Consider the following 17373-nt stretch of genomic DNA (forward strand, 5'->3'; position numbering starts at 1 on the left):
ATACATACACATCAACTTTTACCTTTTAAACAAACAAACAAACAGGAAAAGAGGAAGGCTCATGCACAAAACAATTAGTAAAAGTGTGTGTGTGTGTGTGTGTGTGTGAGAGAGAGAGAGAGAGATCAAGACATTGGAGCCATTTGCATAATGGCCATTTTCTGAAATTGGAAACTGGTAAAGGTTGCCATCAAGAGAATTGGCCTTCAAACTTTGCAGTATTTTATTAGTACTCGGCCCCACTGAAATTCAAAGGTTTGAAATGCTTTGGCAATAATCCCGGACTCATATGCGTCACTTGGAAAAAGTAAAGACAAGCACTAGACACCAAAAGTTGCACAGAGAGTCAAAGAAACTACAATTTATAATGTTACATACTCCAAATCTACTTCACAATACCAGTAATAGAGTCCTATCTTCTCTTGGTGGTAACCATTTCATCTTCACTTTTCCACTGTTTGACTAAACGTACCGACTAATTCAAGCCCACCAGTTTAGCTTCATGATCATCCAGAGGACTTGGAAGGACACATGAGAGATTCCTATTTCCCTCTCCTGAGTAAATTGCACTGTCTCTGCAATTAAGTTACTATATATATATATATATATGGCTTCAAGAGTGGAAAATGTTAGTACTGCTAGGCAAGCAATGGAAATGGATTCAGGAGAGAAGCGACTCAATGAGCTTGGATACAAGCAAGAACTTAGAAGAGAGATGGTTTTATAATCTTCCAACTTCTACTACTATCTAGTCATAATTTTCCAAAGGAGATCTAAATCCATTCATTATTAATTTTTTTTTTTTCCCTGCAGAGTTTTTTCAAGACACTTGCAATTACATTCTCTGCCATGGCAGTGTTCACTGGAACTCCTCTATATGGGCCAAGCCTCCTTTATGCAGGTCCTGCAAGCTTAATATGGGGATGGATTGTAGTTACATTCTTCACCTGGTTTGTTGGGATTGCTATGGCTGAAATATGCTCCTCTTTCCCAGTATGTTTCATTTTCTTCTCTCTTCTTTTCCTTTAGCAGACAATGGTCTTGTCACGACGATAAAGTCGCTCCATCATAACCACCTGGAAGTCATGCGTTCGAAATAAAAAATAGTCGCTCCGCATGCGAGGTAAGGATGCATACACATACATATGATCCCTCTCCAGACCCTGCAGTGGCAGGGTTCTCATGCACAGAGATAGCCCATCTTTTCGAGCTCTAACTCCTGCAATCCAAATGCAAAAGCTGTCATATATAACTTCGATGGTCACAAATTTTGAGAATAAACACCTCACTAATGGAATTGAAAACCATTTTAGTTCAAACTTCAAACTAATCATAATTCCAGGACATGAATTACCTTTAACTGCAGATCACAGCATATAAACTACTTGTAATTTATGAATATCCTGAAAAGATGCAAAAACTTGTATTTAGTTTAGTTGCAGACCAGTGCCAGAAATATTCAGTATCTTCAAAATAACAGATCATCCTATAAGAAAACATCCACAATCTATGTATATATAGTACAAGTATATCAAAGTCTACACCTTAATTTGATCCTTCGCCAATTTTATGCTCGGATTTCTCTCTTTTAAGTAAAGTTCATTTATATATCAAAGTCTACACCTTACCTCCCATTCACGATTCTGATTTTTGGATTGACATTTTAATTGATTGTTAACCAACTTTAGAATCTTCACTAAGCTTTAGAGATCAGCTCTGCCCATTTAACTGTCTATAAAACTGCATTTTGTCGCCCCTGGTTGGTGTTTTCTTTCGAAGGTTTACTAAAATGGATATGATACTTGGTTGTTTAAAACATCAAACAGACCACTGGTTCTCTTTACTTTTGGGCTGCTCACTTGGCTGGACCCAGGTGGGGGCCATTTGCATCATGGTGCTGTGCTTGGCTCGAGACCATAGGTCTCATTTCTGGAATTAGTGCTCAGGTAATGTAACTTCCTTCTACCATACCATTTTTTAACTCCATGTTCCTGTGTGTGTGTGTGTGTGTGTGTGTGTGTGTGGGTAAAGAGCTTATTGTATGTCCACTAAATTTTTTGCTTATTGTATATCCACTTAATACACACACACAACACACAATGGCAGGCATATTCAGGATCACAAGCAGTGCAATTTATTATTCTATTGTCCACTGGAACAAACAAGGGTGGAGGTTACTTTGCACCTCGGAGCATATTCCTGCTTATGTATACGGTCATAATCATTATATGGGCAATACTCAATTCATTCGCCTTGCAAGTTATTGCATACCTCAACATAATTTCCATATGGTGGCAGGTAATATTTTACATTCTATTCCATGTCACCTGATAGTTTATCCAAATTTTAGGGCTACAAGTGAACAATACATTTCATGCTAACCTATTCCTATTGGTTTGTTTAAACTTTGTTTGTTAAACAAGTACGATTCCAAACAATCTTGTTCAACAGTTCAACTATGTTTAAAGGAGATTAAGTCAAGCTTCACAACTTCAAACATGCATAGAACAAACAGCAATTTTTCAGAAGCCAAGCACAAACAGCCGAACATTGTGATCTTAAAAGCTCTAATTTGCATGGAAAAACATACCATAAAGTATGTGAATTAATTTGACCTGAACATGCAGGTAGTTGGCGGCTTGGTAGTCATCATAATGCTTCCCTTGGTAGCCCAGACAACACAACCAGCCTCCTATGTGTTCACTCATTTTGAAACGTCTCCAGAGCACACAGGCATAAGCAACAAACCTTATGCAGTCATTATGTCAGTACTCCTGAGCAACTACTGTCTGTATGGCTATGACACCGCTGCCCATTTAACCGAAGAAACAAAAGGTGCCGATAGAACTGGTCCTACTGCAATTCTGTCTACCATCGGCATTATCTCTGTGTTTGGGTGGGCGTACAACTTAGCTCTTACTTTCAGCATCCAGGTACCATTGAATTGCTACTGTTTCTGCATTGTATTATGCAGGAATGTACTAACTTAACAAGACATTGTTTTGTAATGTAGGATCCAAAATATTTGTATGATGAAAACAACGAAACAGCCGGAGCACTTGTGCCAGCACAGATAATCTATGACGCATTCTATGGGAGGTATCAAAATTCCACTGGAGCTGTAGTTTTCCTCTGCATTATCTGGGGATCCTTCTTCTTTTGTGGGCTCTCTGTCACCACCAGTGCTGCCAGAGTAGTAAGTAAATCTCTCCCCTCTTCTCCCTCCCTCACAGGATGTTTGGCTAACTAATATTAATTAGGGGCCAATAATTTTATATGAAGGAAAAAAAATTCTGCCCCATGTTTTCTGGGTACGCCAAGAAATAAAAAGAATATATGATCCATTAGAATTTGGGATTCAATATTGAACCTCTTTCTGCATACCTGTTTACAAAGTGCAAGCTTCCCACTATGGCACAACTATTATCCTGTGTAACAGACATGAATTCCCACTTCTTCTCTGACCAAAAACTAAAAATAAACCTCACATCTGCAATTCTTCTCTCAGTAGTTCCAACTTGTGCAGTTGTCAATCTGAAATTGTGTTCAAATAAGAACATATATCCCGTCTCGTGTATTCCATGTTCTAATATTTTGGTTATTTGGAACTTGGTTTTTCTCCTCTTCCTAGGTTTATGCTTTATCTAGGGACAAAGGAATTCCATTTTCATCGATCTGGAGAAGAATTCACCCGAAGCACAAGGTTCCAGTAAATGCTGTGTGGCTCTGTGCAGCCATCTCCATCATTCTTGGACTGCCCATCTTGAAACTCAATGTGATCTTTTCTGCCATAATTTCCATAAGTACAGTTGGATGGGTAGGTGGCTATGCAGTCCCAATTTTTGCAAGGATGGTCATGGCTGAGGAGAACTTCAAACCAGGGCCCTTTTACTTGGGTAAAGCAAGAAGGCCCATTTGCTTGGTAGCTTTCTTGTGGATATGTTACACCTGCTCAGCCTTCTTATTGCCAACTCTCTATCCCATCACATGGGATACTTTCAACTATGCGCCTGTAGCTCTCGCTGCAGCTTTGGCATTGATAATGCTTTGGTGGGTTCTGGATGCAAGGAAATGGTTCAAGGGACCTGTAAGGAACATCGATATACAGAATGGAAATATTTGAAAATTTATCTGGAATGAAACTGAAACAAAAGATGTATCAGAATAGTTTCTCATTAATGAGTCGTAAAATTTAAGAGGCAAAAAATATGGCTAAATTAAACTCACACCCCCGAGGTTTGTCCTAATTACACTTAGTGGTCGAAAATGGCCTAAATTACACTGACCCCTTCAGTGACATTAATCAGCTTACCGTGTCAATTTTTATGAAATGTCATATTCGCCCCTTATCAAATAAGCCATTTTTTAAGAACAAATTTTACAAGTGAAAGGACTAAAACACCCCCTTAATAATATTAATTCACATAACCCCACCCCCTCTCTCAACCGCACGCCACCTACCCTCTCTCTCTCTCTCTACTCCACCACCACCCTCCTCCACTCCTTTCTCTCCCTCTCCACTTACCACCACCCACCCTCTCTCTATCTCCATAGCTTCATTTTCAACCTCAAGTTGACAAACAAATAAATAGACCCACCATCCACTAAAATTCCATCGTTGCTGGAAATGTTTGTTGTAATTGTTTATGGTTATAAACTACCAGAACACTCCCATGGGATCAATTCAAAAAGGAAAAATTACCTAAATACGCAAATGAAATCAATTTGAAAAGGAAAAACTACCACAATTTTCACTTAGCATTCAAAAATGCTTCAATCAGACGACTCTGGGTTAATTACCCCTTCTCTTTTGTCATCAGCTCCATCAAAATAAAACTAATTTTTACTGAAAACTCATAATACCCTATGGTAGCAGCAATTTTGCCTTGGCTCCACTGTCTCAAACAACCCTCAAACTCCTCACCTCAAACCCTCTGAATTGTAAACCTAACCTATAATAATAATACCCTCATGGTTGTTTCATTGTCATGGTTGCGTACGTGTGGGCGGATATACCAAACGAAGCCTAATAGTGTTGCAGATAGATGACTTTTTTCAACTTGCATGAATTTGAACCAGCCATTGTGATACCCTTGATAGCCAGGTCCAGGGATGCATTGGTGTTACTTATCTGGGCATTTTATGCAGAAATCTATGTTGCAGCTCTGTGCTAGATCACTGTTTGCAGAGTCTAGGTACAAATACACCAGATCAATGGTCATGATGTTATCTGAAATCGATTTTTTTTGTGTGGGAACCAGATATGGTGTAACACCAGAGATGGAATGCATTCAGTGTGTCATACACAAATATATATATATATATATATATATATATATATATATATAATCTGTTTATATAGGTGGGGGAGGCTGTGGTGGTGGGTAGTGGTGCATTTTGATTATATACCCAAGAGTGGGTTTTGGAGAGAGAAATATGTTTTAGGTCTTTTTTTAATTTTACACTACCTTATAAGGCTAGTATGGTCTTTTTATACAAGTAAAGGGCAATTCAGTCATTACATAAATATTTCTTGACGGTTTTAATGGCATGAGGGTCATTGAGCACATGTGCCAAACCTGAGTTGAGAGCGGTATAATTAAGGCCATTTTTTACCACCGTGTGTAATTAGAGCAAGCCTCAGAGGGTGGCAATGTAATTTACCCAAAAAATATATAACAAGAATAAGGTATACTGTTCATTAATTTTTTTCATATACGAAATTAAATTAATATTGGAGAACATAAAGTGGATAATTTGTAAAAATGATTAGTGCTGCAATTGTTATTGAGGTGATTGCATAATGCTCCAAAACAGCTGAAACCGCCTGGTAAGAATAACACTTCAGGATTAGCAATTAATGTAGGCAAAGTGGGGGTTTGATCAAAGATGGGATAATGATGGAGTTAAATAAACGGAGGCTAAGTGGTGGTGGGTTTAGATGGCAGTGTTGGTTGCCATTGTTGGAGTTAATTTGGTTTGGTTAGAGAGGGAGTGCATTGTGAAATTGGGTGGCAAAGGCAGCAATCAGATGATGCAGGGTTGAAGATTGTGATGTGCGGTAGCAGGTCTTGACCAAAATGGTGATAGATTCAGAGGTGAGTTTCAGTTGAAGCATAATGTAGGCTTGTTAGAGAGGTCTAGAGAGAAGGGTAAGACTGGGTGGTGGTGGCAGTTATATGGGAGGTGAAAATGATGGTGGCTTTATGGTGGTTGGTGATTGATGGTGTTGGTATAGAGAAAGAATCTAGAGACAAGGAGAAGAAAGAGGAAACAGAAGGATAAAAGTGAAATTATTTGTGCGCACGATTAGAATAATAAATGAGGTGAGATGGGGATCATTTCACTAAAAACTAGAGACAACTATAAGGTTTCAAATTATTCACTTAAAAGACCCATCGATTTATCAAGAAATCATTTCTAGAACCATCCTTTTTTTCTGAAAAAAACTTCAGCATGACCCAATTCTTGTAGAGGGCCTTCAATGTAAAAATCCTCCCCACCACCCTCATAAAACAAACCAAATGTCACCTCTGTAGGACTTTTATCCGTGGCAATCAGCTGACAGAAAAGACTTTTGCTCCTTTTGTGGAAGCAACACATGACCCTTTTCTTCTGGGGAAGATGTAACTATTCAAGATAACGAGTTTCTGAACCAGACAAGCATTAACTGTTCAGTAAATTTATAATTGAATGTGCACAGTTAACTGCTTACCTTCCGTATAGATAGATAAGCACCACAACCTTCTTTCTTGTTTACTTGAAGCGATATAGTAGTCTGAACTCGAAAAATGGACCTTTTAAAAGATGATCGTTATCCTGTAACATTAAGTCATTCTGCCAGGCACACAGAGAATTTTAATTATAGTAATTATGATATATCCCTTGCACAAACCTAGAAAGGGGAGAAAAAGGTAGCAGCGTCAATACCTCTCCATTGGATACAAAACAAGATCAACTTGATTAATTCCCAAGATAGAGATCTACACCACCAAGACAAAACCAAGTGTTTTTAAGTAACTATCCAGTCCAAATGCAAGACTAACACCTGCTGCAGGACAATAGTTATTTAGAATCCCAAAGTCATCCTGCTAATCAAAGAATGGTTATATATAATGGCTATGACGCGCGCGCGCGGGGGGAGGGGGCGGGGGAGAATATATATAATAGCCTCTCTTTTGATGCTAAGGAAACAAACTAATGAACAATGACATGCCTATATATGAATTCAAAGTTCACAAGGAGCAAATCATAGATTCCATCTGAAAGAGACAAGTCACTTTAAAGACATAAGCAGAAGCAAATATATACTTTTCATTGCATCTGTTCTGGTTCTATGACAAATACACTTCCTGGGACTCCATCGGAGATGACCAGTACCGCAAGAGTGATTCAACAGTTACTCTCCGAGTTGCACTGAGCATTGAGATGAAAAAACGACACCCATCAATTTTGTATTCCTCAAGTGGATTCCTGTGCCCAAAACTCCTCACATTCACCTAGAACAAACTCAACATAAGCTTTTGCCTATTGGAAAACAGTGTAAAGATTGTAATCAACAAAATTATAAAGCATACCGCTGAACTGAGCCTGTTCATATTTACAAGATGATCCCTCCAGAAACAATCTAGAGTCTTCACAAGAACTGCTCTCTGGATTTCAACAAGGTACATAATATTAATTATATATGAAATAAATAATAATAAAACATTATATAAAGTGCTCATCGCTCCACCAGAACAAATCAATAAGGTACGCAGAAAAATAAACTTCCCAGGGCCAGTAAAACAATAACCAGTCAACCTTCCACTACTGTAATACATGATTGGAAGATTTACATGGGCAGACAATCTGAAAATGGAACAATTAAATATCCCATCCTCCTCTTTGAGGATCACAGCACTAATCACTTGAATGAGAAATATTGAACAGCAAGTCTTAAGTTGCAAATCTCTGAATTCAGACCTCAATGGCTTTAAAACCACAAAACTGGAATATCCAAATGTTTTATAATTCTTTGATTCTCAATAAAAGCGCATAATATCTTGTGAGTTTGCGTTGCACCAAGAATCTTAATGGCTTTAAATCAATAAAATTTGAGTATCCAAATGTTTTATAATTCTTTGATTATCAGTAAAATTCCATAATATCTTGTGAGTTTGGGTTGCACCAAGGCTTTTGCATGATAGTAAGTAATGCAATCTTGTGCCAGTGAACTTCCTTGTGGAAAGCAAGTTTTTAAGTTCACAGTCAGAGAACACAATAAAGGATCTTACCTCTATTTCCTTCACATAGGCATCATCATAACCAGATTCTTGTACAACATCCAAATATGAAGCAATTAAAAAATCTCCAAGATATTTGCGGAGAAGATTAGTGGTTACTCGGTACCTTCCTTCTCTGCATTAGACATCATCTCCCACAACTCATAAGATTGAACATAAGAACTAAAAGAATTGATTATATACAATGTCAATTCATTAAGATTCACGCACTTAATTGAATCATCATAGCATATGCCAAGCCAGCGTTTCAATGAAGAACTCTTCTTGCGGATTCCCCTGAAGGAGTTTGGAGGCTTCGGCAAATTTGGGAGGCAAAAATCATTGATGTTTACAGAATTCATTTCATGAAGTCGTGCAAGTGATTTCAGTAAAGCTTCCTCAGTAATCCCTGAAAATGAGTCTGGAGAAATTCTATTTTTGAGGATTAAAATTATCATATGAAATGTCATTCAAACTCTTTTACCAATAATTTGCAACTTAGAATGACGGAAACAAATAGTGATTCTGAACTAGCTTACCATCCAATATCTTTCCTGCAATTCCATTGAACTCCTTCAATAGCTTGCCCAAACTCCAGCTGCTTGGATGCTATAAATTTGAAAGAAAGAAATAAACAATTGGGACATGTAGACAACAGAATAAAGCAATATGGAAGGATATTTTTACTACCTTAAGTGGATTAACATTTTTAAAAGTAATTTCATCCACCACTGCTTGCATGTACCTATAGGCAATGCATACAAATATTTATAATACGAAGATGTAACTGATAGTGATAATGGTTAGAAACTTAGAACTAACTCACTAGAATATAAAAGTTCCATTAAAAACAATTGAACCTGCACGTCATATGGACCAGAAATTGTTTTAAACATAGACTATATGGAGAAAAATATATATATGGCTAAACTTAAATCTCCTTTAGTCCTTTTCATATACATCCAAACTGGAACTTATCAATATACACATACAAAGCAAGCATGACGTGAACACAAGGACATACTGATTGAGCAAGTAAAGGTAGCTGAGAAATCCACATACCGATATTGTTATGACAAACGCCGACAACCAAGAACAGATCATGAATCACGACAGAAAAGTAAACATGCCACACAAAAAGTACACAAAGATTTACGTGGTTTGGCGAAAGTTATAGTTGTTAAAGGCGCCGGAGGCGCGCGCCTAAGGCGCCACCTTGGCGCCTTGAAAGACTTAAGGCGAGGCACTTTAGCTAGGCGAGCCCCTTTGAGGAAAAGGCGCAGTACAAGCGCGCCTATATGAAAATTTGTTTTTTTTTACTATTATTTGTTTATTTGTTTATTTTTAGTTTTTATTTGTTTATTACAAAACTTATAAATGCAAGCAGCAAGTTACAAAGCAAAAAAAAAAAAAAAAAAAAAAAAAAAAGAGAACAAAAAAAAGCAAAAAGCAAAAGGAAAGAAGAGACAGAGAACTAGAGAAGTACGAGACGTCAAGATCTGCGAAGTGTGAAGCGCCGAAGCTCAGATCTGCCGGATCTGTGTCTCTGCCGGTAAGTTCTTGCTTCTTGCTTCTTCTTCTCTACTTCTCTCCTTCTTGCTTCTTCTTCTCTTCTCGGTAATTTTTTTTTTTCTTTTTTTTCTCTCTTTTCTTCTTCTTTTCTTCTTCAGTTCTTCTTCTCCTCTCGGCTCTCTCTCTCTCGAGTCTAGTCTCTTGCTCCTTTTATTTATTTTTTTTTTTTTATTCTTCTTTGAGCCGAGTCTAAGACTCTAGCTCTTCTTTTATTTTTATTTTTTATTTTTTTCTATTCTTCTTCTCTCGGCTCTCTCTGCTCTTCTTCTTTTTATTTTATTTTATTTATATATATATTTTTTTGTGGTTTAAAAGAATTCTATTCTTTTTTATACCTATTATATCCTAACTATTTTTTTTTTCCATTATTAAATCTCAACTAATAAAGAAAGTAATAGTGGGGCTAAAATAAAAGTTCTACTAACTTATAACTCTTCAAAATAGTAATTATAATGTTTGATTGTTTATTTATATTTTTTTATCTTTACAGGTTTTCTATTCTCAGTTTGCAGTTTTCAAATGTGATGTTTACAATTTTCTGTTTTCTTGGGTTCAAATGTGATGTTTATTTACATCCAATTTTGTAGATGTTATGCAATTTCATTTTCTCTTGTTGCTGTATTACAAAAATTGTTGTTTGCATATTAATGTTATTCATCTATTCTGTGGTGACTGGTGAGGGAAAATTTTATTGATATATATATATATATTCTGTGCTGAGAAAAAAAAAAAAAATTAATACAAACTTTTGGCATTATATATACAAATAAAGTTATCAATTATTAATATTAAAAAAGGGCAAAATCCTATAAAGAAAATAAAAAAATCCTAAATATCAAGTTTTGACAACTTGCTCCTCTTATTTTAATTGGCAATAAACCCCATTGAATTTACCCACACATTTCTTATTCACCCCTAGAATAATTTTTATCTGCAAGTGTGTGTATATAAATGTATGTTGTTATACATCTCCTGCCAGCAGCCCGTATCCATCTTTATCTTGATATGTGAGTGTATAGACCATAGAGTACACCATCTTTGTCATTTAGTTGCCTTTTGCATCTTTATATATACTATTGCATCTTTAATACTTTATTAGGTGGGTTTTGTTTTTTTTTTTTTTCAACGTGCACCTTGCTTCAGTTGGGCGCGCGCCTCGCCTTGCGCCTTAGGCTGCAGGAGGCATTTGCGCTTTTGTGCGCCTTGAGCCTTTAACAACTATGAGTCACATCCATTTAACTTGTTCTATATGAACTCCCAAATTGACGCTTTGTTTGATTGTTTCTATTATGCTCCTTACTCTGATTCTCTCAATCACATAGACTATGGTAGTATATGAAAAACACCTAGACTGGTCATCAAAGTTCTCTCTCTCTGAAAGACATAAATTCTATCAATAAAATTTAAAGAGTTAAAAAGACCTGAGAGAGATACCCTAAACTAGCTATAATTCCATATTTGTAGTCAATATAGGAGTCCTATTCCGTAATAGGAAAGCAGATCTTTAAAAATAATAATAATAATAATAAATTGTTTTAAGAGAGTTTTCGAATAAGTGTTTCCGCAAAAGTCGACCAATTCCCTAGCATTGCTTCGATCAATCAAGCTTTCAATCAAGCTCCACCATCCAGGTTCAGCTCATTCAATCTCAAGCCATTCTAGACTTCAATAAATTGTTCTAGAATTTTTTTATTGATCTAGACAGACTTCTATTGAACCTTCTATTTTGTGAAAATTTTCATGTTTCAAATTTTCATTTGATCTCTTTAAAATAATTTATGACCAAAACCCTTGAGAACCATACAGGACCAAACCCTAGGCTCTGAATAGAGTAGCACAAGGCCATTATCTAGGCCTACAGAGAGGAGGGGAGGGGGCGTGAATAGGTCTTGAAACAAAGCTTGACTAACTTTAACCAATTTTAAAATTATAACTAATTTTACAGCAATTTAAGAATCAAACTAACTAATAGGAATTTACTAATCCAACCACAAAGTAAATCATGTGTGTGGAATATTAAAGCAGTATTGAAAAACAATCAAACAAGAACACCAGATTTTTAGTGAAAACCCCAAATGGGAAAAATCAAGCGACCCAGCAGGTTAAAAAAAAAAAAAAAAATCTACTACTGAGAAAGAGGTTATAGACTGTTTTTTTTTTTTTTAAGTAATAAATATATTAGAAAAGCATTCAAAAGGGGAACGCGTCCCTAATACACAAAACAAAAAACATAAGGACCAATAGAGTCCAATAGATCAAATAAATCATCAATTGAGGAGCAAGCGCTTCCTCTTACATAACAGAAAAGAGAACAAAGAATATGAGTTTTTAAATTTAATAGAGACGATTCCTTCCCTTTAAAATTTCTGTTATTTCTCTCTCCAAATACACCACCAAACATAGTGTGGGACAATCCTCCAAAAATCACGGGCATGACCTTTGACTGGGCATCTTCTCCATGCGTTAATCAGTTGAATGAAGTGCTTAAGCATCACCCACTGAACGCCAAAAATACTGAAAATGAGATTCCAACAATCGTACACCATAGGACAATGCATAAGAATGTGATCCACGGACTCACCATCTGTTTTACATAGGCAACACCAATGTCAAAATCTTTCCCCAGGTGGCAGTCCAAACAAAGAATGCGACTCTAAGAGAAGCGTTAGAGCGCCATATAGACTTCCATGGGAAATCTTGGCCAGCAAAATTGGAGAAACACAAGAACATGGATCGGACACCACATCTACCATGAGTGGAAGGGACCAACAAATATCATCACAACCTCTGCCAACATCCTTTTGACTATACAACAGATCCAAAAAAACGCACGCTTCTGCCATCTCCCAATTCTGAAAAGAATGCCTAAAACGCATATCTCACGTAACCCCACTGCTATCAAGTTGATAACAGTCAACTACATAAGCGTGCTTATTCTCGGCAATACTGTAAAGACAAGGAAAGGAATGAGATAACAACTGATCACCACACCATAAGTCTTTCCAAAATCGAACATGCCGACCATTACGAACCTTGAATCTAATGTGGGTGGAAAACACATCCCAACCCTTCCGAATTAATTTCTACACTTCCCAACATCCTTTTGTCTATACAATAGATCCAAAAAAACGCACGCTTCTGCCATCTCCCAATCCTGAAAAGAATGCCTAAAACGCATATCTCATGTAACCCCACTGCTATCAAGTTGATAACAGTCAACTACGTAAGCGTGCTTATTCTCAAAATCGAACATGCCTACCATTACGAACCTTGAATCTAATGTGGGTGGAAAACACATCCCAACCCTTCCGAATTAATTTCTACACGCCAACGCCTCCTGTAATAGAGACAGGACGAGAGGACCAGCCCCCACTCTCCTCCCCAAAGCGACACGAAACAACTCTTCTCCATTGTCAATGACGCTCTTTACCGAACCTCCATAACCACTTTCCCAATAAAGCTCTATTGAAAGGGACCAGCTTTCGAATGCCTAAACCGCCTAATTTCAAAGGTTTGCAAACTTACCCCCAATTAACAAGATGATACTTGAACTCCTCTCCTCTTCAACCCCAAAGAAAAAAGTAGGTGGGAAAGGACGAGAGGGTACTCTTAATAAGAGTGGCCTCCCCCCCCCCCCCCCCCCCCCGCCCCCGGGCGAAAGATACTGTTTTTTCCATCCTGCCAATCTCTTTTCATACCTGTTAATCACCGGATCCCAACTCCCCACTCTCCTAGAGGAAACTCTCAAAGGCAATCCCAAATAAGGAATTGGATAAGCACCCACTCCACACCCAAGAACTGCAGCTAAGGAGGAAATATCTGGAACATCCCCCACTGGGACAAGCACTCTCTTTCCAACATTAATCTTAAGTTCGGACACCGCTTGGAAACAAGCAAGAATGCACCTCAAATATTTGAGTTGGGAAACATCGGCATCACAAAAAACCAAGGTATCGTCCGCAAACAACAAATGGGAGATCTCCATCTGATGAGCAACATCTCTACCGACTTTGAACCCCCTGATGTAACCCAGATCCTCCGCTCTTTTCATTAATCTGCTCAATCCCTCCATGTCAATAAGGAATAAAAAAGACGATAAGGGGTCTCCTTGCCTCAAACCGCGCAAGCTCGCAAAAAAACCAGCAGGAGATCCGTTCACAAGCACAGAGAACATAACGTCCGAGATACAAGTTTCGATCCATTTTATCCACCTATCTCCGAACCCCATCCTCCGAAGCAAGTAAAGAAGAAACTTCCAATTAACATGCTTTCTCGATATCAAGTTTGCATAAGATGCCAGGAACTCCACTCTTTAACCTAGAGTCAACACATTCCCCTGCGATAAGAACAGAATCCAAGATCTGCCGTCCTCCAACAAAAGCATTCTGTGACTCTGAAATAATTCCATCCAAAACATTTTGCTCCTAAGAACAAAAACCTTGGCAATAAGCTTGTACATATATCCCACTAAGCTGATTGGCCGAAAGTCCTTAATATTAGAGGCGCTGCCCTTCTTAGGAATAAGGGCAATAAAAGATGCGTCCAATGATTTCTCAAATGTGCCATGAGAATGAAAATCCTGAAAGGTGCACATCACCTCACTGCGCACCACCTCCCAGCTCTCCTTGAGAAGCCGCATAGTAAATCCATCTGGTCCTAAAGCTTTATCGCCATTACAGCTTGATAACGCCTTAAGTACTTCCTCTTCAGTGAATGCAACCTCGAGCCTATCACTATCCAGCGTAGAAATAGTATTAAATTGCAAACCATCAAGTTTAAGTCTCCATCCCAAAGTCTCAGTGTAGAGCTGCTGATAAAAAGAAACAATTCCCCCGCACACCACATCCTCTCTCCACAACTCTGAACCATTCACACGGATACGCCCGATGTGATTACATCTTCTATGAGCGTTAGCAAGCCTGTGAAAAAATTTTGTTTTACGGCCACCTTCTTTTAGCCACAATGCCCGAGATTTCTGATGCCACGAAATCTCCTCCATAACAGCAATCTCAGCAAAAATCACCTGACAAGACGCTCTTCTAGAGCGTAAAGACTCCGCATCCTGCCCCAACTCATCAAGACGATCAAGTTTAGCAATATCAGTAAGAACTCTATTCTTCTTCCATTCAAGATTCCCAAACACCTCTTTGTTCCACTTCTTAAGCTCAGTTTTGAGAATCTGAAACTTCCTAGCTAACACAAAGCTAGCAGAGCCTGTAAAAGTTGCCACCCCCCAACCAAGACTGGCTTTCCCTTGGAAGTCCTCAGATCTCAACCACAAATTTTCGAAGCAGAATGGTATGCGTCTAGATCTCATCCCTCCGCAATCGAGAACTAAGGGCACATGATCGGACATCACCCTAACTAGAGCTGCCTGAGTAACATCCGAGAATTTCTCTTCCCATTCCCCAGAAATTAGGAATCTATCTAGCCTTGAAAAAGTAACCAGATCCCTGCCATTAGACCAAGTAAAGACTGCCCCTTCCTATGGCAGATCAATAAGAAAGTGACCATCAATAAAATCTGAAAACTGGGTCATCTCCAAGGACCAGCTACCCCTTGTGGACCTCTCTACCGAAGACCTAACAGAATTAAAATCCCCGCTTAAGCAACAAGGCAACGACCACAATCCCTTAACGTAGCTGATTTCTTTCCAAAAGATTGGTCTATCACAATCAATAACGGGACCATAAACTCCAAAAATGACCCAGCTGAAATTATCATCCTCCATCTGAAATACACATGAGAAGTAGTGCCCTTTCCATATGTTCGTTCTGGACATCCATCTTCGATCCCACATAATTAGAATTCCGCCCGATGTGCCGGAGGCGTTTAATGCTTCCCATTCCACAAACCTTCCCCCCAAAAGACTCCTAACCACCTCATCAGTAATAGAGGTCATCTTGGTTTCTTGCAAGCATATAACATGGGCACTCCACTTCTTTACAGCAACCTTGACCACCCTTCTTTTATCCGGATCATTTAGACCACGGACATTCCATGTAATAATTCATAACTTCATTAAGAACTAAAAAAGATCAATTCCCCTCCTCCCCATTTCCCGCTTCTGGTCCTTCCCCTTTCTTTAGTCACCCTATCCTTCCCCTCGTAGTTTACATAGGAAATAAGATTCTTGACCTCCTGTTCCCCTTTCCGATGTGATAAATGTTTTCTATTTTTAACATCTTTTGTGCCTTGAAAGGTCTCTGTATATCGTTTCCTACCACAATTGCATGAAGAATGGACTGAGTTCGGTCATCCTCACCCTCCGAAGAGACACCCAAAGCTTCATTAACCACGCCAATATTTTCTATCACCCAATCCATACCCAAATCATTAGACGTCGCTAGGCAATCAGGGCGCACAACTGCCAAAGGTTCCATTATGTCCACATCAGATTGATCACTTCCAGACGTCTTTTTTGAAGTATCGATCCGTGACCCTTCAACCTGTGAAACAATAGCCCCAGAAAAGCCCCTCTGTTGAACCGAACTATTCTCCACACCACCACCACCACTTCTCAACACCCCACACGAAGGAGGAGTAGAAATAGAGCTCTGAGAATGAGAAACAGAATTCAAACCTGGAAAATTAGAGGCAGGAGAGGTTACAGACTGTTACCAGACTGTTACCAAGAATCCATAATCCCTCCCAACTCAGACTCATGCAAGATCAACTACTCTAGATCTTCTAGCCGCTGATCTGTTGACAGATACACCCCTCACGCAATCTGCTTCTCCTCCAAGGATCTTCCATCTCCATGCTAATAATGTCCTCTTGTGTGTAGAGTTGTTGTGAAAAGTCCTTAGCGCAGCAACTGATACTTCAATAACTGAACGATCCACTCACGATTCTGTATGCATGATGATGAATGCAAAAACAAAAACTTCTAACCAAAGGATCACTAGAATGCACAAGCAATGTGAATTGTAAGCCTATAAGAACTAGTGTACCCTAGAACTTATGCTTGTGTGGTCTCTCTGTTTTTCTGAACTATACATGCCTTCATATAGATTTTAGAATCAGAGAAAGCTAGGGTTTCTAGGTGGTTTAATTAAAAAAGGAAACTCTGAACTGAGCTGCTTGATAGATCGAGCCAGGTAGGCCAGTAGGCTTGGATTAATACCTCAATTGATCGACGTCTGTTGCCCTAATTTAATCTGGATTCTGATTTGATTTTGTTTCCAGAAACATTTTTAATGCACATAGAAATAGTTCAACAGAACAAACGTGCAAATCATGAAACCCTAGTTACTATATACAAAACCGTAATTTGGGAGTGTCCCAATTCAAGTTGTAATTTACCTTTCGTCCTTGCAACTTTGTGAAAATTCTGATCCGCCCTTGGACAAGGTATTTCCAAACTTAACTAACCAGACAAACTAAAATAAACAAAATACAGACACTAAGTTTTCGATCACAAACTTGTCAATCTAAGTCCTTTAACCTAACCATTTTGAAAAATGGGTTCAAAACAACATTTTTAGTCTTTTAAAGATCACAAGGATTGAGCCCAAGAGATTTCCAGCATGTTCTT

At 38.3% G+C, this 17373-nt stretch overlaps 2 protein-coding genes across 5 annotated transcripts in view; one reads left to right on the forward strand and one right to left on the reverse strand.

Moving 5' to 3' along the window:
* The first annotated feature begins 331 nt into the window (after positions 1–331).
* Positions 332–5270, forward strand: LOC132273675 (amino-acid permease BAT1 homolog). The gene is made up of 7 exons (XM_059774676.1): positions 332–718; positions 814–993; positions 1827–1946; positions 2107–2298; positions 2628–2933; positions 3014–3196; positions 3632–5270. Exons 1-7 carry the CDS (start codon positions 608–610, stop codon positions 4121–4123), a joined length of 1584 nt encoding a protein of 527 aa, XP_059630659.1. The 5' UTR covers positions 332–607; the 3' UTR covers positions 4124–5270.
* Positions 756–17373, reverse strand: part of LOC132273674 (protein translocase subunit SECA2, chloroplastic) — a 62436-nt gene continuing 45818 nt past the window's right edge. For 2 of the 4 annotated variants that reach the window (XM_059774675.1, XM_059774673.1), the window contains 7 exons: positions 8955–9009; positions 8804–8873; positions 8496–8685; positions 8277–8400; positions 7578–7652; positions 7312–7499; positions 6964–7051 (listed from right to left, as the gene is read on the reverse strand). In XM_059774675.1, coding sequence (XP_059630658.1) covers positions 7335–7499; positions 7578–7652; positions 8277–8400; positions 8496–8685; positions 8804–8873; positions 8955–9009 — 679 coding nt within the window. In that variant the 3' untranslated portion in view covers positions 6964–7051; positions 7312–7334. Of the gene's footprint in view, positions 1220–1354; positions 1404–6715; positions 6838–6930; positions 7052–7311; positions 7500–7577; positions 7653–8276; positions 8401–8495; positions 8686–8803; positions 8874–8954; positions 9010–17373 lie in introns of those variants that run through there. The other 2 variants (XR_009470217.1, XM_059774674.1) reach the window with 2 other exon arrangements.

This window comes from Cornus florida, unplaced genomic scaffold, assembly GCF_030987335.1.
Source record: "Cornus florida cultivar Cherokee Brave unplaced genomic scaffold, ASM3098733v1 CherokeeBrave_3.0.0_Hap2_Chr09, whole genome shotgun sequence".
Lineage (NCBI taxonomy): Eukaryota > Viridiplantae > Streptophyta > Magnoliopsida > Cornales > Cornaceae > Cornus > Cornus florida.